The sequence below is a fragment of the Dipodomys merriami genome, unplaced genomic scaffold (assembly GCF_024711535.1).
Source record: "Dipodomys merriami isolate MVZ:Mamm:240054 unplaced genomic scaffold, mDipMer1.0.p SCAF_45, whole genome shotgun sequence".
Taxonomy (NCBI): domain Eukaryota; kingdom Metazoa; phylum Chordata; class Mammalia; order Rodentia; family Heteromyidae; genus Dipodomys; species Dipodomys merriami.
This window is the reverse complement of record NW_027206013.1, coordinates 8,709,819-8,735,773: the sequence shown is the minus strand read 5'-3', so window position 1 is coordinate 8,735,773 and position 25,955 is coordinate 8,709,819. Positions and strand designations below refer to the sequence as shown.

At 59.0% G+C, this 25,955-nt stretch overlaps 1 protein-coding gene across 1 annotated transcript in view; it reads right to left on the bottom strand.

Annotated features, from left to right (window-relative positions):
• The window catches only part of Mn1 (MN1 proto-oncogene, transcriptional regulator), a 36,581-nt gene extending 15,165 nt beyond the window's left edge, over window positions 1-21,416 (bottom strand). The window contains exon 1 of the mRNA XM_069994619.1: window positions 16,685-21,416. Within this exon, the coding sequence (XP_069850720.1) occupies window positions 16,685-20,507 (3,823 nt within the window). The 5' untranslated portion in view covers window positions 20,508-21,416. The remainder of the gene's footprint in view (window positions 1-16,684) is intronic.
• Between the last annotated feature and the right edge of the window lie 4,539 nt (window positions 21,417-25,955).

Sequence of the window (25,955 nt, the reverse complement as noted above, 5' to 3'; positions counted from 1 at the left end):
GGCTCTGAGGGCTTCTTGGCCAGGCAGAAGATGGAGATCAGGCCAGTCCCACGCCCGGCACACCTTTCTGCGGCCCCGGCCCGACCTGGGCCTTCCTGACCCTTCCCGACCCACGGCCTCTGCCAGGCCGGCAGAACAATGCCTGGGAGAAGAGGACATGACAGAAGTCATGGCCGCCCAGCCCAGACACCCCGCCCCCGGGCCCCCAGCCCCTCATCCCCAGGGAGTCCCCCCCACCCCACCCCACCCCAGGCCAGGCGGGCGCTGGTTGAATAAATGTCGCCCAAGCATTCCCGCTCAGACTTCTGCACACGTTTCCATTCTGATTTCCCTGGCTGGAGGCCGCCCTGCCCTGTGCTTTAGCACCCCCGGGGGGGCGGGGGTTCTCCACAGCAGACGCATTATCGCTGGAATTACCAAGTGTCCCCCTGGGATGAGGTCACCCCAGGGGGGGACCACAGGACCCCCACTTGCTCCGGAGATTCCAGCCTCAGCTCCATCTTCACTGTCCCCCCTCCATGGGCACTCTTGAGCCTTTGGCTTCCGCCCGTCATCCTAGCTACTCAGGAGGCTGAGATCTGAGGATCGAGGCTCAAAGCCAACCTGGGCAGAAAAGTCCCTGAGACTCTGATCTCCAGTGAAGCACCAGAAAAAAAATGGGAAGCGGTGCTGTGGCTCAAGTGGTAGAATACTGGCCTTCTGCAAAAAGGGAGCTCGGGGCAGGCCCTGAGTTCAAGCCCCGCGACCAAAAATAAAAAGATTAGACCTGTTTTTCACGCATTGAGAATGAGGCTCAGAGAGACCAAGGACTTGCCCAAGGACACACAGCATGCAAGTTAGCAGAGCTGGAATTCCAAGCCAGGCTTCCGTGATGTCTACACCTTTTATCCTCAGCCTGGACAGCGTCCGCCTCTCTCTCCCTCTCCCTCCCCCTCCTGTCTCTCCTCTCTCTCTCTCTCCCTCTCTCCCCCCCCCCCCCCCCCCGGGCTTCCTGAGTGACTGGCTGGCTGGGAGGTCAGCCTGCTCCCTGCAATTCCTCCAGCCAGAAGGGAAGGCTGATGGCCACCCCGGGGTCCCCGGGACGCACAGCCCCCACGCGGGAGGAGCCCTGGGCCCGACTCACCTGCCAGTGACAGCCCCAAACGCAGGGGGTCTGCACACGTCCCTGCCCTCCACACCCCCAACCCCAACACAGGCCCTACAGGGAGGCTTCCGGCCCGGCCCGGCCTTAACACCGCGCTGTGCACACTGCTGTGCAGCTCGGCCTTCTCCAGCTTCTGCCACACACAGACCACGCCATGCCTCAGTTTCCCTAATCCTCAGCACACCAGATACACAGGACAAGCAACGAAGTCACGCAGGCCGGAAGCTGATCGGGGGTTCTGGCACAGAGTAGGTGGTCAATAAAAGCTGGGTGAACAAAGCCCTGGCTGTGTAGGAGCCAGGCTTCTGAGAGGAGGAAGTGGAGGCGCAGAGAGGCTGAGCAGCTTGGCCCAGGTCACACAGCCAGGAGCCACCGCTGCTGGGGTTTGAGCCTGGGTTTAATCACATTATCACCGAGGCCCTATTAAATCTTCATCCTCCCCCCCCTTTTTTTCCCCCAATTTTGTCAATGAACCAGAAGCGATGCAGCGGCCTGGCTAAAGCCACACAGGCTGAGAGAGAGCAGCGCTCATCGAGAGTGGTGACACCCCGCTGGCTCGGGGACCCAGAGTACAACATTCCCCTCCATAAAGGAAAGGGAAATTGGGCGTGGTAGCTCAGGCCTGTAATCCCAGCCATTACGCAGGAGAGGTGGAGATCAGGAAGATGGCGGTCCCAGGCTACCACCACAGGCCAAAAGACGTAAGTGAGCCACCCATCCAAACAAATATCTGGCTGTGGCCACTCACGCCTATAACCCCAGCTATTTGGGAAGTATTTGCAGAAAGATCCGGCTCAGAGGCTGGTCCTAGGGGTGGGTGGGAGAGGCAGGCTCTATCTGAAGAATAACTGAAGCACAAAGGGCTGGGAGCGTGGTTCAAGGGGCGGTGCGTCTGTCTGGCCCTCGTGAGGGCCTGAGTGCAAACCTCGGTGCCACCAAGGATGGGGGTCGGGGGAGAAGGGAGGAAGTGCTGCTATCACCCGGAGAGTTCCGAGCTCCGGGCTTACGACCCGGCTTTGCAGGTGGAATCAGCGAGAGTCAAGAGAAAAGAGGGGAAGGTCAAGGGTCAGCAAACGCCCAACTCACCCTGTGCAGTGTGCTGTGTGACCTTGGCCAAGTTGCCTACCCTCTCAGGTCCCCAGCTAGACGACACTGTAGGAAAGGCCGCAGGAAATGGAAGAAGGTCTTTATGATCTAGGAGTTCACTCAACTTTCCCCTTCCTGCCATTTTGACCCCCGCAACCACCAGCAGACATTTAGGAGGCTCAGAAGTTCCAAGGTCCCTCCTCCACCGACAGGCCAGGGCGCCCTACACACCACAGGCCTTGCCTGGCCACACGGGGACCGAACCAGTGCCTCTCCCATGTGTGACAGAAAAGGGGGACACTGAGGGACCCCCGGGGTCTCCCTACGATCCCCAAGACTAACGAGAGAAAGACACACACACACAGACAGACATACAGATGGACAGACACACAGAGATGGACAACACAGAAGCAGACATACAGATGGATGGACGGACACATGGATAGACAGACGCGCAAACACACACACGCGCGTGGATGGACAGACACAGACACATAGATGAGACAGACACACACACAGGCACAGAGAGAGATACACAGACAGACACACACACACAGGGGCACAAACATAGACAGACACACAGACAGATCCAGAGACCCCTGGACACCCTCCAGGCCCAGCGGCCCACCACACCCCCAGACTTCCAAACTAGTTTCTGTGTTGAAATCACCAATAGCCTGAGACCCTACTTTTAAAAGGGGGAGGGGAGAAAATCCCCAAATGTAGGGAGGAGCCCCCCAAGCCAGCCTTGGGGAGGGGGCAGTCAGAGCCACCAGGCCCCAACTTCCAACCCCAGGGATGGGGAAAGCGGGCATCTCGGCCGCCGCCGCCGCCAGGCACCCGCCAGATCCAATCCACCCTCAAGCTGAAAATGAAACATGCTCGTGTTTGGAAAAAGAATTTCATTAGGGGGGAAATATCACATAAAAATACCCATTCAGAAAGAATGTGCTATTAATTCTTAGCACTCTATGCAGAAGGGAAAATTGCATTTTTATCTAAGTGGTTTTTCTGCATAAAGCCATTTACAGTATTCCCCGGCGCTGGCAGGGGCCGGGCCACGGTGAGTTCAGGGCCAGCCGGGCAGCGGGCGGCTCACCACGCGGTCTCCACGCAGCTCCTGCACGCACCGGCCCGAGCCCGCTCCCACGGCCGCGCCCCCTCTGACGGAAGAAACCAATGTGGGGGAGGGGCGAGGAGGACGGGGCGGGGGTCCACGCAAAAGCCAACGCGCTGCCTGTGTCTCCTTCACAAGTGGTAAAATGACCATCACTTTGGAGCAGCGCTGACCCGGTCCCCGCACCGGGTGAGGCAGGAAGGAGGGCTTCGCACACACAAAACGCACCACACACACACACCACGCACCACACACACACCACACATACACCACACACACACACACACCACGCACCACACACACACACACACACCACACACACCACACACACACTCCATGCACCACACACACACACCACACACACACCACACACACACACACCATGCACCACACACACACACCACGCACCACACACACCACGCACCACACACACACACCACGCACCACACACACACACCACGCACCACACACACACACACACAGACACACACCATGCACCACACACACACACACACAGACACACACCATGCACCACACACACACACACACCACGCACCACACACACACACCACACACCACACACACACACACACATACCACACACACACACACACCACGCACCACACACACACACACCACGCACCACACACACACACCACGCACACACCACACACCACACACACATACACACACACACCACGCACCACACACACACACACCACGCACCACACACACACACACACACACACCACGTACACACACACCACACACACACACCACGCACCACACACACACACACACACACACACCACACAGGCAACATACACACACACCACGCACCACACACACACCACACACACACCACACACACACATCACACACAACACACACATCACACACAACACACACACAACACACACACATCACACACAACACACATACACACCACACACACACACACGCACCACACACACACGCACCACACACACACACACCACACACCACACACACACCACACACACACACACCACACACCACACATATACCACACAGGCAACATACACACACCACACACACACACCACGCAACACCCAACACACACACCACACAGGCAACACGAAGCACTTACAACATGTTACAAGCAACATACAGCACCCGCCCACACAACACAATACACAGGCCCTCGAGCCACATAGAACACACCTACACACAACACACACCAACACAACACACATGCGACGCACAACCAACACACAACATGGATTCACGCACCACGGATATACGTGATGCACACAACACCTAGACACGCGTGCACACGCGCATACACAGAACACAACAACACACAAGACAGAAACCACGCACGCAGACACCGCACGGGGCTCCCGACACACAGGCAAACAAGCCAGGGATGAGATGTGTGGAATATCAAAACAAACTATTTTTAAACATTCAAGTCAACACAAGCCAAGATAGCAAACGCTGCTATTTTCCCATTAAACCAACTTTCTCTGCACTCAAAAAGCGAGAAGAATCTAAACAAGTCTTCTCAACCCTCCGGCAGAGCCCGGGCACGGTGACCCCCCTTCTCCTGGGAGGAAGAGGAAGGTGGGCGGGCAGGCGGGGACGGGGGGGGGGGTGGGAGGGAGGGCAGGCTGGAGGACCCCCCCCACACACACACACATCCAGGAAACCAAGTCCTCTCAAACTCCACAATGCAGGACTTTTGCTTTTCCAAAATGCTAACGCTATGTATTTTTAAGTCTCATCATTCCTTCTCCTTGGATTCCCAAAGTAACTCCTTGGCGCCCAATGTCAGCGCCAAATTAATTCATGAAGGAGACCTGAAGGCACCCCCATAGGTGCTGGGGTGGGGGGGCTGCCGAGCCGGGAGGCCTGTGGAACCCATCCATTCCTCCCGGAATCCAGGAATCCAGCGATGTCATAATTAATCGCTGATCTGGGGAACAGGTGTGCTTCCCTCCACATCCCCCCCCAGCCTCTCCGGAAGATTTACGGTCCGGCTTGGGGTGTCGTAATTGCAGGAAACGACTCTGGCCTTAAGGGTTAAAGACCCTCTCCAAATTTAAGGCCAGACACCAACGTCCATTAGACTTTAACGGGGCCACATAAAATAAGAAATCGCATGTCGTCCCTGGACGTGCCCAGGCCCTGCGCGTCTCGAGTTCACGCCAGGCTGGCGTGGCCCTGCCCGGCTCGGCAAAGATGGCGGGGGGGTGGGGGGGCGGCGGGGGAGGGGGCAATGGGGGGGGACACGGTGAATGGTTTGGCCAAACCGCTCTGCCTCAATCTGACTTGGGGTGATGGAAGCAGAAGCTGTTTTAAAAGGCGGAATTTTCACCCATCCGTCTGGAAATGGAGACAGGCAGGCAGGCTGTGGGGAGCCCAGAGGCAAAGTTGGGGGGTGAGGGGAGGGGGGTGAGGGGAGCAGTCAGAGCCCTCGGAAATGACACCCTCTCCACTCGACTCAGTACTGGACATGGCCAGAGCGGGAGCTGATGGTCTTGCCTGATTTTTCTCCCTTCCTTTTTGTGTTTTTTAATCCCCTCCAGCTTCCCAGACTTGCGCAGACTTTTTTCTTCCTTCTTTGGAAGTTAAACCATGCCTGTCTTGAAAGTTACACACGCGCACACACACACGTATGCTCGCACACACGCATACACATATACACACAAGCCACTGTCCCGAGGAAGCGTGCCCTGAAGTGGCTGGCGGTTGAGAACCATGGTGAGCCGCCGTGTCCTGTCCACCTAGGTGTCTAGCTCTCAGTCTATTCAGAGTTGGAAACTTTTGGGGCGGAGTCCCCCAGATTGGGGGTATCAGGGAGTTTTGCCTTCTCTGGCCACTTCTAAAGCTCCGGAGGCTAAGACTGCTGAACAACTGGCGTGGTGTCCCCCCCTCCAGGATCAGGGGTGGTTGTCGGGGGGCACTGGACCCTCTCCCTGACCATCCAAGAGGGACGGTGGGAACAGAGATGGGGGGGGCGTTGTTATTCAGCGACCACTGAGCAGCCCTCATTAATGCGCACATGCACCCCACAGGCAGTTCTAATCTCCGAGGAACGCTTCTCACAAACCGAGCACCGAAAAGAAATGCTTACGAACCAGCCTGACCCCCAAAGGATGAGACACGCAAGTCAAGTCGCCATCCCTCGCTCCCGGGAGCCACGGTGGGAGGACGGATTTGGCAAAGATAGACCCCCCCAAAAAAGCTTCAACCCCAAACTGAATGTGGCCAAAACTTTGTCTGAGCCTCTTCTTGGGGAGAAAATGGATTTTTCCCCCTCATTGAGTTTGAAGACCTCTCTGGCCTGAGCATAGGTGTGCAACGCTCTCTCTTACACACACACACAGATGCACACGCGTAAGTAGAACCCAGCAGGAGGTGTGAGAGCAGTGCCCAAACAATTTAGAAATCGCCGCAGCCTAAGGATCGTGAAATTGCTCCCATTTACAAAAGCCAGACTTTGGTCAACAGCCTCCCTCCCTGGGCCTCCCTCTCTCGGCCTCCCTTCTCTCAGAGGTCATGCGGTGGCCCACGGGGACACCCTGGGGGCAGAGGGAGGGCAAGATGGTCCATTTGTTTTTGCCTCTGGGTAGCTGGGCTGGGAGGGCCCACCCCAGACATGACCAGGTACCCGGAGATTTCCATTTCCACACAAGGCACTTCCAAGATGGGGAAAGCTGCCTCCGGCTGCCGTGGGTCGGGGGCTGACCTGCCTTCCCTTCCTGCTGACCCTTCAGAAGAGGGGCCCATGCACGGCCGGGAGGGGGCCCCCTGCCCAGCCGACGGGTGGGGTGGTGGTGCGGAGACAGAACCCTCCAAACCACAGCAGGAGTCGCCAGGGGTCAGGTCACCCCCTGTGCCCACCCCCACCCTCCCTCGTCCACGGAGAGATCGGGGCACAAATTCCAAGTTCACTGTGGCCCAGCGGGACCCCCCCCCCAGGGCCTGCCTCAGCCAAGAGCCACAGGGCCACGGGAACTGGTGTTAACCAGTCCTCTCTCTAGTCCTGCCTGACTGCTTCAAATATATCTATTTATAGATACACACACACATATATATGTAATACACAGACAATGATACATTATAATTACCTTATATGTAACATACGTATTGTTACATGTATCATGCAACATAGAATGTTGTATTATATATGTGCTATATGTAACATCTACAGTCTATGCATACATATGTGTGTATTTGTATGTGTCCCTCATCTGTCTGTGGTCCTGTGGGTGCAAGCATCCCGGGAGGGTGAACAGCCAGAAACTTCCTGTCCCCCAGGGACGGCTGGCACGCGCTGCCGGGGCACCCGGCCACCCCTCCCCAAGGAAGGCTTTGATAAGTGACTGTCACAGACAACCCCCAGCCCTGGTAAAGAACATCTCCGGCCGTGGGTACAGCCCCCTTCTCTTCCATCCCTCCGCCAGGTTCTTCACCCCAAGAAACTAAACTGCTCTGTACATCACAATAAAAAAATTGTTTTAAACCAACTAAACTGTATCCAATCTCCATTCAGTCCTTCTAACTGGGGACCGCCCCTCCTTTTCCTCACTCTTTCTTTCTCTTTCTCTTTTTTGTCTTTCTCTTTCTCTGTCCCTCTCTCTGTCTCTGTCTCTCTCTCCCCCCCCCCCCAGCTCCCTCCCTCCCTCCTTGATCCTAGGAAAGGAAGGTAGGACAGCCCTGCAAGTTTTCCGGCCCTACCATCTTTGAGGTTCTTTTGGGGACACATTGCAGGAGCCTCTGCAGACAGTGAGCTTCGGGGGTTTCAAAGCAGACCGGGATTCCCGCAGCTCCCCCAGACCCCAGCCCCGTCGCCGGCCCCCGATCATAAGATGGCCCCTCCGAAGGATTTTATTCCCGGTGGTCACTGTCAATCATTGGACAATGTTATGTTCTCAGTCACTGAAAGGGTCTTTGTGTGTGTGTGTGTGTGTGTGTGTGTGTGTGTGTGTGTGTGTGTGTGAGAGAGAGAGAGAGAGAGAGAGAGAGAGAGAGAGAGAGAGGGACTGACCTTACCCTGTTTGGGATGATGGAATAAGCAAAAAACTGTGCATGTGTGTGTGTGTGTGTGTGTGTGTATGCGTGTGTGTGCGTGCGTACGTGCACACATGGCACAGTTCACTCATTAACTGTCACCTCACGTTCTAGGAACTCCGAAGACCAACCAGGGAAACCAGACAGACAGTGCACCCTGGGACCGTCCGCTCTGGGGACAGGCTGACTCTCCCAGTCCCCACAGCCCAGCCGGCAACCTCAGAGAGACCCCGAGACCGGGGTCCCCCGCCGAGCTTTCAGATCAAATGAAACCTTCATGGCCACAGACGCTTTAAATTCTTATCAGCGCCCAGAAGGAAAAAGTAATTTTAAATCCTCCAGATCGAACGCATCTCCGGGCCACTTAGCTGTCTGTCACAAGACTGGCTGCCGGAAAAGAGAACAAGAGGAACGGGCAGGAGAATGCCGAGCGAGTTTACAATCCCCCCCCCACACACACACATGCACACGCGTGCGCACACACACACACACGCACACACGCATACCCAAGGCCTTTCATGGCCCGGAGCTTTGGGCAGTTCTTGAGAGACAGACACGAGAGAAAAATAAGATCTGACTTGCACTCACGTTGTCATCAAAATACCCATCCTTTCTAAGACCCCGGCAGCCTGTGTCCTCCGCCTGACTTTTCCGAGCCCCCCTCAATCCAGCCTCACCCCCAGAACACACGTTCTGGCAGGGCAGGGGGAGGCGTGACAGTGGCCAGCCAAAGGCAGGAAGGGCGTCACTCCTGCGAGCTGTGGGAGGGGGCGCCGCACCAGCCCCCCCCCCCCCCGCACCTCTGAGCCAGGGAGACCAGAGCACACAAACCCACCTCCCCACCGTCCCTTACGTGTGTGCCGCATGCTGGTACTGAGATTTGAACTCAGGGCAGGGCCTGTCTCTTTTTTGTTTTTCTTTTGCTCAAGGCTGGTGCTCTACCCTTTGAGCCACATCTCCACTTCTGGACTTTTTTTTGGGGGGGGGGGAGTTTCATTGGAGAGAAAAGTCCCATGGATTTTCCTGGCTAGGCTGGTTCTGAACTGCGATTCTTAGATCTCAGCCTCCTGAGTCGCTAGGGTGACAGGTGTGAGCCACCACGTCCAGCCAGTTTCTATTGGGATATTTATTAGGCAGGGGTGTTTTTTTTTTTTTCCTTCTGTATAAGATGTCCCTGTGGGGCATTATGAGAGAGAGAGACAGACAGACAGAGACAGAGACAGAGACAGAGACACAGAGAGAGAGAGAGAGAGAGAGAGAGAGAGAGAGACCTCCACAGTGAAATTCAATGGCTGTGGTTTAAAGGTCATTTGGGCCGCCAGCTCGCACACTCGGGGAGCGGGTTTATAGGAGGATGGCTCGAAAGTTCCCTCTCTCCTGAGCTTTGCAAAGAAACCTGGACCTCGCCTCAGCCCAGAGGGAGAGTGGGGGGTCGGGGGGTTCCCTGTCTGTGGCACCAAGGGTGACCCATCCAACACGCCCGGGGAAGGACCAAGCTGGACATGAGTGGAGGTCGGGGGGGGGGGGGGGGACCCGCAGGTCTGCCCCCTTCCCAGACGGCTCCAGGGCAGTCTGGTTTCTCAAACCTCGGAGGGAGGGGGGGAGGATGATTAACGTGCAGGCCCGCAGACAAAGCAGCCTCACCCAGCCTCCTGGAAGGAGAGGAGGTCGCCTTTCAAACCCCCTCTCCCCTCCCCCCAGCACGCCCGCTCACATCCACGCAACGCCCTCTCCTCACTCTTCCACTCCCGTCCACAAAGTAAGTTTGGAGTTTGGAGCCCTCCAGATGTGGACGCCAGAAAGGGGTGTGCAAGCAGCACCCCCCCTGGCCCTGGGGGGTGAGGCGGAGTAGCGGATGAGTGTGTCACCAAGAATAACAGTGCGACCGGTGCCAGCCTCTGCCCTGGGTGACCCCTCCGTCCACCCACCAGAAGGTGCCAAGAGCCCAGAACCACCCGCCAGCCCCCAGCCGGCCCCCCACGCACCGCGTCCCCCCCCTCCCAAGCTCCTGAACCAGGGGAGCTGGTGGACCGTTCATACACCAAGACACACCAGGGTCCCCGCGGGCAGGCCGGGTGGGACCATGACTAATGCTTAAGCCCAGCGGCGTCCCCGCCACGTCTGTTGGTACCAAATGATGACAATAAAGGAGAGGAATTTCCATAAATGAGAAGCAGCGTTCGCTTCCCACAATTTGGGGGGAGAGTGGGGTGGGAGATGGGGAGTGGAAGAGGGAGGGTAGCCCCGTGCGTTAAAGATGCCTCTTCTGGAAGGGGAATGGTGTTCATCAGTCAGCCAGAAGAGACACCTCCCTCCACACGCGCTCACACGCGGACCCGCAGCGACGGACATGCCTGTGAGCGGGCACACGCGTGCACACACACACACACACACGTGCCCCCTGCCATGAAACCACTCCAGATCAAAGTCACCCACAGACCCGAGCTCTGGATTTTTTTTTGAAAATCCGCCCTCTATTTTCAGGCCTCATCTTGAAGCCTTTGCAGCAAGACGCCGGCCAGCCAGGGCCATAGCGCACGACGAAGCTTTCCCCTCTGTTCCCTCCCCACTGGTCAAATGAAGAAACAAACTGGCCAGCTCCACAGATATGTCCGATCTGTGTTTCCTGGGGTAGCGATGGGGGGGAGGGGGAACAGGGGGCACAAGATGGGGGAGGGCTGCACTCCATGCTGGGCTGCCACACAGGGGGGACAATGTGACACCCCAATATAAGTCCCGTGGGGGCTGTATTCTTTCCAGCCAGCTCCTCCTCATGCGCCTTGCTCGCCATGCATGTGAGAAAAAGGGCAGGAGAAACTCGAAACTTTTCTCCCCAAGGGGACACCAGCAACTCCCCGGCCTCCAGAAGCCAACCCCACCCACCAGCCCGTGCACCCAAACTCACCCACAACCCATGAAGACACTGTCCCAGCTCAACACACACCAGGCCAGGCCAAAACGCGGAGACAACAATGGCAAGGGCTGGAAGCATTTCTGCCCTACTGTGCACCAAAACTTTAAGGGAGGGGGAGGTCAGGGGTTACGCAGCGAGAGGTGAAGAGAAAGGCCTAGAAGGTGTACTTGTGTGGAGGGGGCCCCGGCGAGACGTGGAAGGGTGTTTTTATGTCTCTAGTGATCATTCTTTGCACACCCTCTAGACATCCGATCCTATTATATAAAGCTAGAGCCTTTTAATCTCTAAAATTAGCCCCACAGAGGTAAATACAGTATTCCTTACTGACAGTATTTATCTCTCCTAAATGGTCTTTGGCAAAGCAGATCTGCTCCCTGGGAAAGAGAAGAAAACACCACCAATCTATTGTGATTGTCACTGAAGTAGAGAGAGACTCTCCACTGGCGATGAACACAAGTTTTCAGCCACGAGTGACTTTTGGAAAAACAAAAACAAAAACAAAAAACCCTGTCTACTCGGCCTCTCCACACGGGGTGGATGTGGGGAGGAAAATCAGATCAGAAATCACAGAATTCCGTTGCTAGAAAGAGAAATTAGATTCAACAACCCACACGCTCCTTTCCAAGAACCCTCAATAAAAAAAAAAAGGGTGGGGGGAAATAAGTACCTTTTCACAGTTGGGTAGTTGTGTCTCACTTCCGGTCTGAAGGGATCTCCCAAGAAATCTACATGTAATTTATACAAAAGAAAGCTAGCCCCAAGGAGAGAGGCATTCACTCTGCAAAACTCGCCCGGACGCGGACGCTGATGAGAATAGTCAAGTATAGATTGCAAATTAGGGAAAGCGATCGCAACGTGAAGTCAACGCAGCCAAGAAAGAAGAAAAAAATCCTATCGCACAACCATGACAAGTTCTACTCCGCATACCCTCAGCCCCTGAAAACATACATGCACGCCCTTTATTAATATTTAGTGGAAATGTATAATTGCAGATGTATGCGAGTGTGTGGGGGGGTGTATGTCGGGAGGCGGGCAGCAAAGACAGGTTTATTACCGCCATGAAATATTAAACAAGCAGCCCAGAACAGTAGTGGTATGTCCTGTCCTCGTCAAGGGAGCAAGCATCTACACACACACACACACACACACACACACACGTCAGCTGCACGAAGAGAGCCCCTATCTCTTTACATCACACTTGATGAACACCTGCAGAGTTTTGGGTTACATCTTCCGGAGCTAGGGCGCAAAGGTGACAGAGCAGCAGGCCTGCAGGGGACCTGCCCCGCTCTGCACAGAAACGCATCTATGACAGTTCTGTACCAACCCCACACAAGTGGGAGGGAGCCTTTCAAATTCTCTCCCAGGCCGGGCATCGGCAGGAGGCCTCTACGCCTGTAATCCGAGCTACTCAGAAGGCTGAGATCTGAGGATGGTCAGCCTGGACAGGGAAGTCTGTGAGACCCTCATCTCCAATTAGCCACCAAAAGAAAAGAAAAGAAAAGAAAAGAAACAAAGCTGGAAGTAGATCTCAAGTGGTTGAGCAACAGCTTTGCGTGACAGGACCAAGGGGCAGTTCCCAGGTCCCAAGTTCAAGTCCCAGTAATGGCACATCAACATGCACACGCACGCACAGACACACAGACACATTCTGTGATGTAGGAAGCAAGGATTGGTGACTTTGAGAAACTGCTTGACCCTGAGGCCAGGATCTTCCACCCTTCACATCCTCCGAGTACACAGGCCCACGGTTCAAGTCAGTTCCTAGCCGCCTAATACTCCCCAGGGCTGCCTACCCCAACTCTCTCCGGACACTGGGAGAGGCATGGAATTCCTAGTGTCTCCGCATCACTGTCAAAACATCAGATGTCTAATTAAAGAAAAAGGAAAAAGGAAGAAAGAGCAGGGTTGGGTAGAGAGCCTACGTGGAGGCGGCCTTCTTTTCCCAGATGTGCTGGAGCCTCATGGAGGCTGATTGCTAAGACGTCAACCAAGAGAAAGGAAGTTAGGAACACAGCAAACTTAGAACAAACAGCACATGGCCAATTCAGGCTTCCAACACTGGTAGGGGCAGAAGAGAAAAAAGGGCACGGTTCTGACTTTCTTCTCCATTATCTATTTGTATTCTACTATTATTGTTGTTGTTGTTGTTGTTGTTATTTCTCTCTCCAGTTTCAAATTCCTCCATAACCACGCATGCCCACAGCTATTAGATAGGCAGACAGCATTGCACACTATTTTTAAATTCATGTCATCCTCTCTAACTTCAGAGATGTCTAAAGAGGCCCCCAAAGTCAGGCAGGGATTTTTTTTTTCCAACCTATTTATAATCTTACCCTTCCCCAACTTTGCACAAACCGAGCCTCGTGATCAGATGCCGTTTTGTTCTATAAAAATACTTCCATAGATTGTTTCCCCAAGTCAAAGAAAGTAGAATTTGGACAGGCTTGTTTTCTTAATGTAAAAAAAGAAAAAAAGAAAAGAAAAATCATAATCACAGGAGATCCTGGCTTGGAGTTTTTAAGAGAACTTGCTTGGCAAGTTTTTCCTTTTCCTTTTCTTTTTTTTCTTTTTTCCCTACCCTCCTAGGGGACTGTGGCTGCTTCATCTTGTAATGGTCCTGGAAGACTTTTCACACACTCCCTCCAATCTTAGACCAGATCGGATCATTCCGTTAAATACCGAGGAGCTTTCTGTCATCGGAGCGGAGAATTTCAGAAGCAGTGTTAATATTTAATCACATTAGTACTGGTGTGTTTTACGGCGTGACAAAATAAAAAATATCATTACAAAAATGGGCTTGGGCTGTTGGGGGAAGGGAGGTGGGGAAAGAGGAGAGGGACAGAGCTGGAATTTCTAGAAAAGGGGATAGGTAATGCCATGGGACATCTCAGGGTGGTGGGACCGATGGGTATGTGTTTGGTTGTGTGTTTAAAGGGAACTCAGCAGGATTTTTTCCCCCTGTACACTTCTCTATTTCCGAGTGGCACACTTGGCTGGTGATGTCTAGCTGGGGCACTGGGAGGCGGGGGTGCCTCTGTATACCTATTTATACAACCTGTACAGATGGACCAGCAGGGCGTTATCACAATGAAAACTGTAATCATCTTTATTTACTACTAGGAAGAGAGCTGGGAATCTACTGCAGCCCTCTTTCTAAAGGCCTGAACCAGCAGCCCTGGAGGCTGAGTGGAGGCTGGCAGCGTGGAGTGACCTCGATTCTGAGCTTTATCTAAGAAACTGTCTTTACCACATGGAAGGAGAAAACAAAGGAGGTCAAGTGGGGGTCCTGCCCGCCCCCAGCTGCTCCCTGGGGGAAGGCCTTAGCTTCCCACAGGGAAAATCAACCTGAAATTGACAACCATGTGTTTCCAGAAAAGATTTTTTCCCCCTTCTTCTTCTCTTTCTCACTGTGATAATGAAACAAAACAAAACGAAACATGTCAGGATATTTAGTCATTCCAAGTCTGGCTCTGTGTCTTCAGGGCTGGGGACGGGCTTAGGAAGACTCTTTTAAAAAATAATCTAATTTAATACCTCTCCACTTAACACCACTCAACCTAACAAGGCTCTTTAAAAGATCTGCAAGGGGAAGTAAGACTGATTTTCTTTATTCATTCTACCATGCAAAAAAACCAAAAACTTTTCTTAATTACTGGATAGGGATGGGGGCGGGGGAAGGGGAAGGGGGCAGCCAGGCCAGACCAGGTATTAGTGACAGGGGCTGAGATTTGTGCTAACCAGCTATCGATTGGATGGGAGCAAGATGTTGTGTACAAGAAAATAAAAGAGAAGGGGAGGCAGGCCCAGCAAGCAGGATGCTGTATCCAACTCCATTTTTTAAAAAGGAAAAAAAAAAAAAAAAAGAGGCTGAGGGTCCCAAACTAAGCAATTTATGGCTTTGCTTGGGAGTAGGCTACAGAATGCTGATGCTGGCCCAGCCCGGGTATCTGCTATGCATGCTAAACACCCAGTTTCAAATGAGAGCAAGGACCCAGGCTGGGCAACCGCGGGAACAAAGACCCGAGCAGCTAGGATATGCCGGAGCCTTGGGAGAGCTTGGAGAAGCTACCCACCAGGATGGGTGCGAGTTCTGAACCCCAATTCCCAGCCTGCTCTTCTGCCTCTCCTCTCCCCTCAGCTGGACTTCCCCTCACTCAAAATCCAGAATTGGGATGCTCCCTGGAAGATGCGGGAAAAGCAGAGGAAGAGCAGAGGGCGGACTATAAGAGAAGGCAGAAATCAAGAGACATCTTTTTCAAAAGGACCAGAGTTTGAATCCGCTAGCCCATGGGAGCTGGCGGGGTCAATATTCTAACCACAAAACCTAGGGAAATCAAGGAGGGCTTTTTGTTTGTTTGTTTGTTCTTAAAAGCAGAGGGAGACAGACTGGAAGAGAGATGACATTCTCTCATTTTAAGAAGCTTGAGAGTTATAGTCTTAGAATCCAAACCAAACCAGATATGAAAATAAAATGGATACCCACTGCAGTGGGTTGAAAAGAAAAAGAACTGTTACTACTGTTAACTTGGAACTGATGATCCCCTCCTACCCTAAAGGCCTCCAGGCCTGGTTTGGGACAACCTGGTGTTCCCAATCCAAAAGACCAGCAGTGAGTGACTGGACATCTGTCACCAAAGCCAAGCAGGACACTCACACAAGCGGGTCCTCTCTGTCTTTAGAATGCGTGCAGATTCACATCCCTAACCCCAGCCCCAGCTCTAGCCCCCCAACACCCCCCAACAAGGAGATGGACCCTGAAATCGCTGCTTGACTACTACAACCTTCACAGGTGCCCAGCTTCTTCTATGAAATTCCACAATCATTAGGAAAACACAGACCGGCTATGGGGGTGGGGGGGGAGGAGACAAGGGAGGAGGGCTGTGCACCCTGCAGGTACCTGATAACTTTTCCTGTAATGATGCTGTCACGCACTCAAGCTTGAGGCTGGCTAAGTAGGAAAGGGAGGGTGGGCGGGCGGGCAGTCAGAGAACAGACACAGCTTTGCAGGTGTCCAGCCCCAACAAGGGGGGCTCCCACCTTAAGCCGGGACCCCCCCTCCCAGAACGGTGAAGGGGAGGGGACGTGTCCCCAGCTCTGTGGCCAGGGGCGGGACTCTAAAGTCATCAAAGTTTGCATCACTCCCCCACCCCCTGCCCCCCCTTGTCCATCCACACGCGGGCTGGTGGGACCTAGAGACTGGGGGTGTCAGGACCCCCCTCCCGGCTGTGACCTGGGCGTTAGGAAAGCGGGTGCCCTCCAAACCCCAAGAGTCCCAAGGAGCCGAGACTGAGGCCTGCGCTGCGCCAGACAGACAAGGGGCAGGCGACAGGGAAAGGAGGAGAGGGCGCCCGAGCGCGGGTACCTTCTTTGCTGTTGGGGTTCTGGGGTTTGGCCTTCTCCCAGGGTGCCAGGGCCTTGTCGTCGTCCGCGCCGTCCACCAGGGCCTTGTCCCCCGGCATGTACCAGGTGGCGCTGTGCTCCGCCATGAGCGAGTCCAGGTCGATGGTGCTCATGGCGCTCTTGACGGCCTCGGAGCAGCAGCTGTCGCCGCCGCCGCCACCTCCGCCCTGCGCCCCCGGAGCCCCGACGGCGCCCGGGCACTCCACCTTCTTGCCGGCCTTGAGCCCCAGGGGCTGGTCCTCGGAGATGCTGAACTGCTGTCTCTGCAGCTGGATCTGAGCCTGGAGGATCTCCAGGGGGTGGACCTCCTCGGGCGGCGGCGCCCCGCTGCTGGTGGGGGTCCGGCCCTGCTCCAGGCCCGGGGTGCCCGGGTGCCCCGGCCCGCCGCCGCCGCCGCCGTAGCTGTCAGGGGTGGAGGTAGAGGTAGACAAGATGCCCAGGCCCAGGGCGGGCGGCGCCGCCTTCGGTCCCAGCTCGCCGGCGCCCACTCCCCGAGACGACGGGAGTTTAGGGGAGCCGGTCACCAGGGGGCTGCGGCCGGCCTTGGCCAGGGCCGGGGGGTTGTCGGAGCTGGACGACACCTCGTCCTCGTTGGCGTAGCTCGTGGTCACCTCCTCCGAGGCGAACTCCCCCACGGGCGGGGAGCTCCCGTCCGACTTGGCCGCGCCGTCCAGGGTGGCCATGAGGTCCGACTGGTCCCCCAGGAGCAGCTCGGCCCCCTTGCCCCACGACGGCGACGTGAGGGCCTTCTCGTGGGGCGTGGGCGCCCCGCGCGGCTCCCCCGCCGCGCCAGCCCCGACGGCCGCGCCCGGGCCGGGCGGTGGCGGCGGCGGCGGCTGCTGTCCCGGGCTCACCCCGGGGCCGCCCCCGCCGTCCGGGGCCGCCGAGTACTTGTCGAAGAAGGTCCCCGGGCTCACGTGCCCACTGTCCCTTTTTCTGCGGCCTCGCCCCCGGCCGCCGCCCCCGGGGACCGGCTTGCCGTCGTTCCCCGACGTGGACTCCAGGGTGTAGTTGGGGGACAGGCTGGTGCCGTCCCCCTGGCTGGACGGGTTGCACGGGCCCGAGGCTTTGGAGCCGCCGCCTCCGGTCCCCGGCGGGGCTCCTCCGGGCCCCGGGGTCCCTCCCGGGAAGTAATCCGAGCCCGGGTGGCCGGGTCCCGGCGCCGCGCCCTCGCCCTCGGTCTGGCTCAGTTTCCTCTTGCCCTCGGGCGGGGTCTTCTTGTTGAAGGTCACGTTGAGGTTGGGGGCCCCCAGGCTGGCGATCATGTTCTGGCAGGCGGTGGAGAGCGCGGCCAGGCAGCTCTGGCCGAACAGGTTATCCTTGGAGCTGGGCTTGCTGAAGGAGCCCAGGGAGAGCGCGCCCAGCTTGCTGGCCGAGGAGCGCGGGCCCGCCTGGAAGTCCGGCTGCGGGGGGTACGCGCCCCCGCCGCCGCCGCCCGCGCCGCCCGCGCCGCCCGCGCTCGGGGGCGAGTTCACGCCGGGGCCGCCGTGCGCCGGGGCCGGCCGGCTCGCCCCGCCGCCGAACGGGAAGCCCGGCTGAGCCCCCAGCGCCGGCCCGGAGAAATCCGGAGGCGGCGGCGGCGGCGGCGGCGGCGGCGGCGGGGCTCTGCGCTCGGGGCCCGCGCCGGGCAGCCCCACCCCGGCCCCCGGAGACTGCAGCTGCCCCAGCCCCGCCAGGCCGCCCCCGAACTGCAGCCCCGGCGAGGCCAGCGCGGGCCCGGGGCCCTCCCCGCCCGGCATCCGCAGCGGCTCCGGCAGCGCGCCCCGGAACAGCACCCCGGAGCCCCCGGGCGGGGCGGGGGGCGCCAGGCCGGGGTCGTGCGGGCCGCAGTCGGCCGGCAGCCCCGAGGCGCCCAGGCGGCGGGGCAGCAGGTCCCCGGGCGGCGGGTGCGGGCCCGGGAACCACGCGCTCTCCTGCGCCAAGGGCGGCTCGAAGGCGCCCAGCCGGCCCCCGCCGGCGCCGCCGCCGCCGCCGCCTTCGCGCTCAAAGCTCGGTTGGGCCAGGCCGCCCACCGGGCCGCCGTGCACCAGGCCCCCGGGCCCCACGTCGCCGGGGTGGCCTAGCTGGGCCAGGCTGGGCTGGCGCAGCCGCTGCTGCTGGTTCCGGGACGCCATCTGTTTGATCATGAGGGCCGCGTTTTGGCGCTGCTGCTGCTGCTGCTGCTGCTGGTGTTGCTGTTGCTGCTGCTGCTGCAGGGATTGGTGATCGGAGGCCGGGTGCTGCAAGGGGGGCCCGGCGGGGAAGCTGTCCGGCACGGGCGGGGTGAACTCGCCGGGGAGGCCGGGGTAGGCGGAGGGCGAGAGGTGGTTGTCCAGGGCGCCCCCGCCGTGCACGCCGCCGCCGGCGCCGCTCCACGCCGCGCAGCGCTCCACGCCCGCGCCGCCCGGGAACTCGAAGCGCGGCCTCTTGGCCACGTTCATGTAAGGGGCCGCGTCGAAGTGCTGCAGCCGCTGGCTGGGCGCCTGCGGCGGGGGCGGCGGCGGCGGCTGCAGGTTGAAAACGTGCTCGGAGTAAGGGTGCAGGCTCCGGTTCTCCAGCCGGTGGATGGGATACTCGAACTGCGCGTGCTGGCCGGGCAACATGGGGCCCCCGTCCTGCAGGCCGGCGCCCGGCGGGGCGCCCGCCTCGCCCGGCTGGGGCCGCGGGAGCGCGGACGGGCACGAATTCTGCCGGACGAGCAGCCCGGGGGGCGGCGGCGGCTGCGGCTGGGGCGGCGGCGGCGGGGGCGGCGGCTGGGGGGGCGGCGCGGCCTGCTGGGGCGGCTGCATCAGCGGGTGCCTGGAGCCCACCCCCGGCTCCAGGTTCACCGGCATCTTTCGGGTCCCTCCAAACCTCTCGAAGAACACGCCGTGCTGCTGCTGCTGCTGCTGCTGCTGCTGCTGCTGCTGCGCCGGCGGCGGCTGCTGCGGTGGCTGGGCGTGCATCTTGGACAAGTCCACCATGCCCCCGGCTCTGGGCATGGCCGGGGCACCCGGGAAGGCGGCCCCCGGGACCTGGCGACCCGCTGCGTAATGAGGCAGCTGCCCCTCGGAATCGGAGGGGGAAAACATGTCAAAATGTCCCGAGGACGCCTCGCCCGGGTAATTGTATTCCAGCGAGTCGACGGCTCCTTGGTTCGTGACCCTCCGCGGCTCGAGGCTGTGGGAATCGGCGGCGCCGGAGGCCGGCAGGCCGTGGAACGAGGCGGCCCGGTTCGGGCTCTGGTCCAGCGGCAGGCACGGGGCGGGCACGGCGTGGCCCGAGGCGCCCGAACTGTGGAAGTCCGGGAGGTTTCCGGGTCGCTGCGGGCCGAAGCTCTCCGGGCCCTGGCTCTCCGTCATGTGCTCGTAACCCTCCGCGAAGGGCGGCTGGCTGCCCAGGCCGCCGGCTGCGCCCCCGTAGCCCAGCAGGCGCCCCCCGTGCAGACACGAGGCCCCCGGATCCGGGCCGCCGAAGTTGCCTCCGAAGTGGGGGTGATGCTGGTGGGGGTGGTGGCCTCCCGGGTGGCCGTGGTGGGGCTGCTGGCCGCCGAAGAAGCCGTGCACGGGCTGCGCCTGCAAGCCCCCGGCGTGCAGCTCCGAGTGGCCGCGCGCGTGGAAGCCGTAGGGCTCCATGTTCATGCCCAAGAGCGGGGGCTCGCCCAGCGTGCCCATGGCAGGGTCCACGGGGCCAGGGGGGGCCCCGGTGTGGAAGGCGGGGGCCTTAAAGTGGGCGTTCATGCTCAGTCCGGTCTCGTTAAAGTTCCTCTCGCCCTGGCCAGCGTTCCTGCTGTTGATCTGGGGTTCGAACTGGTCCAGCCCAAACATACTTGGCAGGGGGCACGGGGGCTCAGTAGGACATGGCAGCAGCCTGCTCTCCACGGCGCGCCTCCGGCCGGCTGAGACTCCTTCCAGCCCGGGACCGGGGCGGTTCGAGGACGCTGGGCACGGCGGGGGCGCAGCGCGCACGGCCGGGGCGCGGAGAGGCTGGGGAGGGGGGGGGCGCAGCTCCTCTCCCGAAGCTCTGGGTCTGCCCCGGGCGGGCCTCTCACATCTTCCGAGGCCCCGGGGCCTACAGGAGCCGTGCTGGGGGGCCCATGCCCCGGGCGGTTGGCACAGCCGCGGGTGGGTTTGCGGGGAGGGCGGCGAGCCGCGGGCGAACCGAGACAAAAAAAAAAAAAAGTTCAGCCGGGGGAAAGGGGGCGGGAAGGAGGGCGGGGAGGCTGGGCGATCACCTTCTTCGGTCCGGTCGGGTCGGTGGGGCAGCCCCCAGGACGCAGCCGGCGGCCTCCCGGAGTCGGCGGTGGAGCGGCCGAGGGCCGGCGGGGAAACCCTGGAGAGCCGCCGAGGCTGGAGCCCGGGCGCCGGCCGAGCGCCTCCCCCCCTCCTCCCGGAGTCCCAGCGCCCCGAAGCCGGAGCCTCTGCCGGGCGCGATCGGCTCGCACGGTCCCCGTCGGCCCCGGGAGAACGGCGGCAGCTTCCTCAGCGGGCCGGAGGACCGGAGGCTCCGCTCCGCATCGCCGGTGCCGGCCTCCCCGAGCCCGGGAGGCGGAGGGGCCGGGGCTGGGGCGCAGGGTCAGGAGGCAGGCGAGGTCCCCGGCTCCCTCCGCGGCGGGTGCGCCGAGCCCCGCGCGCCGCTGGGCCCCGGGCGGCTGGGTCCGTGAGTTCGCGGGGTGTCGGCGCGGGCGGGCGCGCAGCGGCTCCGGGCCCGGCCTCCGCGCCGAGGCGCTCCGCGAGCCCCCCTCGGACCCGGCGGAGGGGGGGCGTCCGCAGGCTGGGGCGCCAAGCCCGGCGAGCGCGCGAGCTCCGAGCCCGGGTGGGGGGCGGGGGCGGCGCTGGGGGGTCCGCGCGCCCCTCTCCGGGCCGGCGGGGCGGGGGCTCCGCGTGGGGCGCTCCGAGGGTCTCGGCTCCCCTCTCCGCGTCTGCCTCTCGCCCAGCGCCGGGAGAAGCAGCAACAAGTTTTGCATTTCAGCAATCAATTTCAGCCATTACATTTGCACCAATCAGCGCCGCCCAGGCTCCGGGCTCGGGGCGGGGCTCGCTCTTAAGGTGGTCCCGGGTTCTGGCCACCGAGGTTCCCCCGCCACGAACCCGGCACTGCCTCCGCTCCGGGGTCCCCTGCCCCCGGTCTCGCTCGGCCCCCGGGGTCCGGCGAGCCGAGGGGGAGCTCCCCGACCTCGGGGCGCCCCGGGCTGGAGAGGGAGCCGGCCAAGGGGGGGGGGGAGAATGGCGGGAGCGAGGCTTTGTTCGGCCCCCGCTCGCCGTCGCCCGGTGCGCGGCTCCCCACCCCCCGCCGCAGCCGGACCCGCCGGGTGGGCAGGGGGCGGGGAGCCGGGCGGCGAGCCGTGCGGGGCGCAGACAATGGGGTCGCCCGGCGGGGGCCCCCTGGACTGGCCGCGGAAAGTAGCGAAGTGTCGGCTGCGCTCGGCCCCGGGGCTCGCACCCGTCGGAAGGCAGCGGGCCCCGGGATTTTCCCGGAGGAACCCCGAAGTTGACGCTTCTCCAAGAGACGCCCGGGCGCGCTCGGGTCTCCGCCCGTGCTGGGGCGCGCGGGATCGTTCCCGGGGTCCCCCGGCCCGGGGCTTCCGGTTCCCAGCCGCCGCCGCCGGCGCGCGCTCGGCCGCTTTCTGGGGGACACAGCGGTGGGGTCCGGCGGCCCGGGGGGCGCGCGGAGGGGGGGGGTCCCCGCTGGGCCGCAGCGCAGGCCCGAGGCCCGGCGCGGGCGCCAGGGCGGCCTCCTTAAGAGCTCAATTAAGCCGGGGAGGCCGAGCACGCAATTGGGCTGAGATACTAAAATCAATAGGCGTAATTTAAGATCTGCCCCGCTCTTTATGAAATATTTATCCCAATAATCTTAGTTAACATGTTGAGATCTTCCTGATCCCCACCGAGGCTGAAATCCATCTTGCAATTAGAAGTTGGAAGCTAGAGGTGATGGGGAGTCAGGGGTTGTGTGAGTGTGTGCGCCCGCGCGCATGTTTTTCCTCTCTTTAAAGTAAGTTGGGGAGGAGGAGGAAGAGGAGGAGGGGGAGGAAGAGGAGGGGGAGGAAAAGGGAGAGGAGGGGTGGAGGAGGAGGAGGAGGAGAGGGAGGAGGAGGGAGAGGAAGAGGAGGAGGGGGAGGAAGAGGAGGGGGAGGAGGAGGGGGTGGGGGAGGAGGAGGGAGAGGAGGAGGTGGAAGAGGAGGAGGAGGGGGAGGGGGAGGAGGAGGAAGGAGGAGGGGGAAGAAGAGGAAGGGGAGGGGGAGGAGGAGGGGGAGGAGGTGGAAGGCCTTTAATACTCCCAGCCATAAAATTGCAGGAGGATCTCACTGGCAATCCAACCTTCTCAGGAGAAGGCGGGGTGGGGGGCGGGGAGAGGAACTTTTGGTCCAAGTGCCCCTGATATCGTTATTAAATCTAAATAAAATTAAGCAGGGTGGATAAAACATGCCTTCCACCCCCCACGCGCGCGCTCACACACACACACACAAAAGAAACGTGTTTATCGCCCAAGTCTGTCTAGCATTTGCTAAATTGCGCATGAAATCTGAAATGAAATAAACGTTATAATAAAACCAACCCCTGAGCCCTTTTTATTTAAAAACCTCAGATTAAGCGCTCCATGTCGCCCGGCACGAGTTAAAAGTTCCCGGGTGCACTCTTGGATTCATGGCTCCAGCTGGAGCTGGTACCCTGAAAACCGTGCTGGAAAATGGGCTCAACTTAGGGGTGGCAGGAACAGGAAGCAGAGTCTCAGGGACTTCCAGGGGGAGGGGGGGAAATACACCCCAACACACACACACACACACACACATCAACCAACTTTAAAACTCAGAGAGCCGAAGCAAAACTCAGATCCAAAGGCCCTCGCTGGAGTCTACAGATTTTCTTTTTTCCTTCTCCAAATTAAAAATGAAAATGACTCCCACCAAAAATGGGTTCCATAAATAAGCATAGGAAGAACTATTTGTACAGGGCGGTGGAGTTTTAAAGGGATTTTTTCTGCAGGATCAGGTTGTTGGTCTGTGATTAAATATTGATTTTGTGTAATTAGTTTTCATGTGAACTATCCTCTTGCTGATAGCTTAGAGGTTTCACAACGAGAAAAGAAATGGAATTGGACATGGAAATTATTACTTACCAAAGTGACAGGCAAGTGAAAGCTGGAGAAAAGACTGGCTCGGCTGATTTAGGGACAAAGATATAAAGGATCTAGGTACCCCCCCCCCAGTGATGCCTGCCCAGGCCCCAAGAGGCTCAGACCAAAACTGGAAGACCTTGAACCTCCTGGCCAGGGCAGGATGGGATGGGGGGGGGGGTGCGGAAGGTCCTGCCTGGACTGGGCACCCCCACCAGGGCAAAGGCCTGACCCCAGATCATACAAGGGGGTGTTGGGGGGGTGCTCTGGAGGTGCTCTACTGTCTGGACAGAGGAGAGAGAGATGAGGATTTGCCAAGGTCCTGGGGTGGCTGGGAGATCGAAAGAAAGACTTCCAGGCCTGCGTTTGGGGGGTACCACCCCCTCCCCCAGGGAGGGACGTTGAGGTCTGACTGCACACATGGCTGGGCGGGGGTCCCCTGCACACCTGGGCAGATTTCCTGTTTGTGCTCTAGAGAGGGAAGGGGGTGTCAGAGTGTTTTTCTGGGGCTTATTCCAAGAGTGAGCTGCAAGGTGTGTGTCTGAAAGGAGGGAGTGTTTGCCAGTTGTTTTTGTGGGGAAGGGGTTGTCTGGTTCCCTTGCTCTAACACTAGGAATGTTGTGTCATGTGTGACGTGACTGTGTGTGTGTGTGTGTGTGTGTGCGTGTGTGTGTGTGCCTGGGTGAGAGGCTGGGTACCTGCGTGTGCACAGAGCTGTGTATTATCTGGGGCCCCCTTTTCGGGGGGGTGCACGTCTCTCTGTTTCCTGCTCGTGGGCTTTCTTCTGCATATGGAGGACACACGCTTAGCCTTGTCCATCGGTGCCCGTGCCGTGGGCACCGCCACAGCGTGGGAGCCCCTGCGTGTGCCTCTGTGTGTGTGTGTGTGTGTGTGTGTGTGTGTGTGTGTACACACGCGCCTGCAAGCTTCTTTCAAACAGACACACTGCCCCCTAGCGCTCACAGCGCTCCAGTCCCGCTGAGGCCTGGGAGCTTCCAGCCCTGGGGTCCGCCGCTGCTCCACCGGGCCTTCTCCTCCTTTGGCCTCCAGATCCAGTCCGCGGTGCCTCCTCCTGCCTCCCCTCCACGGAGCAAGGGGTCACAGGCCAGAGGACCTCCAGCTGAGAGACTGGGGTCGGAGAGCCCACCAAGGCTGGGATGGGGGCTCCAGCAAACTCCCCACACAACCTTCAACCAGGACACACACACACACACACACACACCATATCCCAACACACTGGCTACCTCTACCAACCAGGAAAGGCCCATCAGGTCCCTCTGGGGACTAGGGAAAGGGGGGGTCTCATTTTCCTCTTTCGGGTCACCCCAAAGGTGAAATTGTGGATGCATTTTACAGATGAGTAGACAGAGCCTCTGGCTGGCCAAAGCTAAGCCGGGACAAAGGCCGCCAGGGGTGGGGGGGAGCAGGGATCCAAACCCCTGATCAGGAGCCTGGCTGTCCCCAGCTCCCGTCTCCCCCGCCTCATTCTCTAGCATGCAAACTCAGGCCATCACGGCTGCCCAGAGCTTTCCTGAAGACAGAGCCCCCCCCCCCGGGGTGGGGGTCGGGGCTGGAGCAGAATCGGCTCCCCTGACACCTGAGGCACAGCGTCCCCAAAACCGCCTCCTTCCCAGGCTGGGCAGTACAGAGCCAGGTTCAAATCTCCTATGCACCAGTTCACTGCTGTGTGAGTTAGAACAAAGTCCGACCCTCTCTGAACCTCCCTTGGGGGAAAAAAAGGGGGAGATGTGCCACACACTCAGTAAGCACACATGCCTGGCGGTGGCTGCGCCCCTGTTATTCATTCATTCAGTCATTTATTCAGTCATTCATGATCGCTAGTCTCCTGTTTATTTTTTTCCATTCATTCCTTCTTTCATTTTATGGGTACGAAGGCTTGAGCGCAGGGCCTCTCGCTGTTTTGGCTTTCTTGCTCATGGCTGGCACTCTACCACTTGAGCCATACCTCCAGTTTGATTTTTTTCCCTTTTTATCTTGGAGAGAGAGTCTGGGGGAATCTTCTGCCCAGGCTGACTGTGAACCTAGATCTCCACCTGGATCTCAGCCTTCTAGTAGCTAGGATTACAGGTGTGAACTATCAATTCCTAACTCTTTCTTTCTTTCTTTCTTTCTTTCTTTCTTTCTTTCTTTCTTTCTTT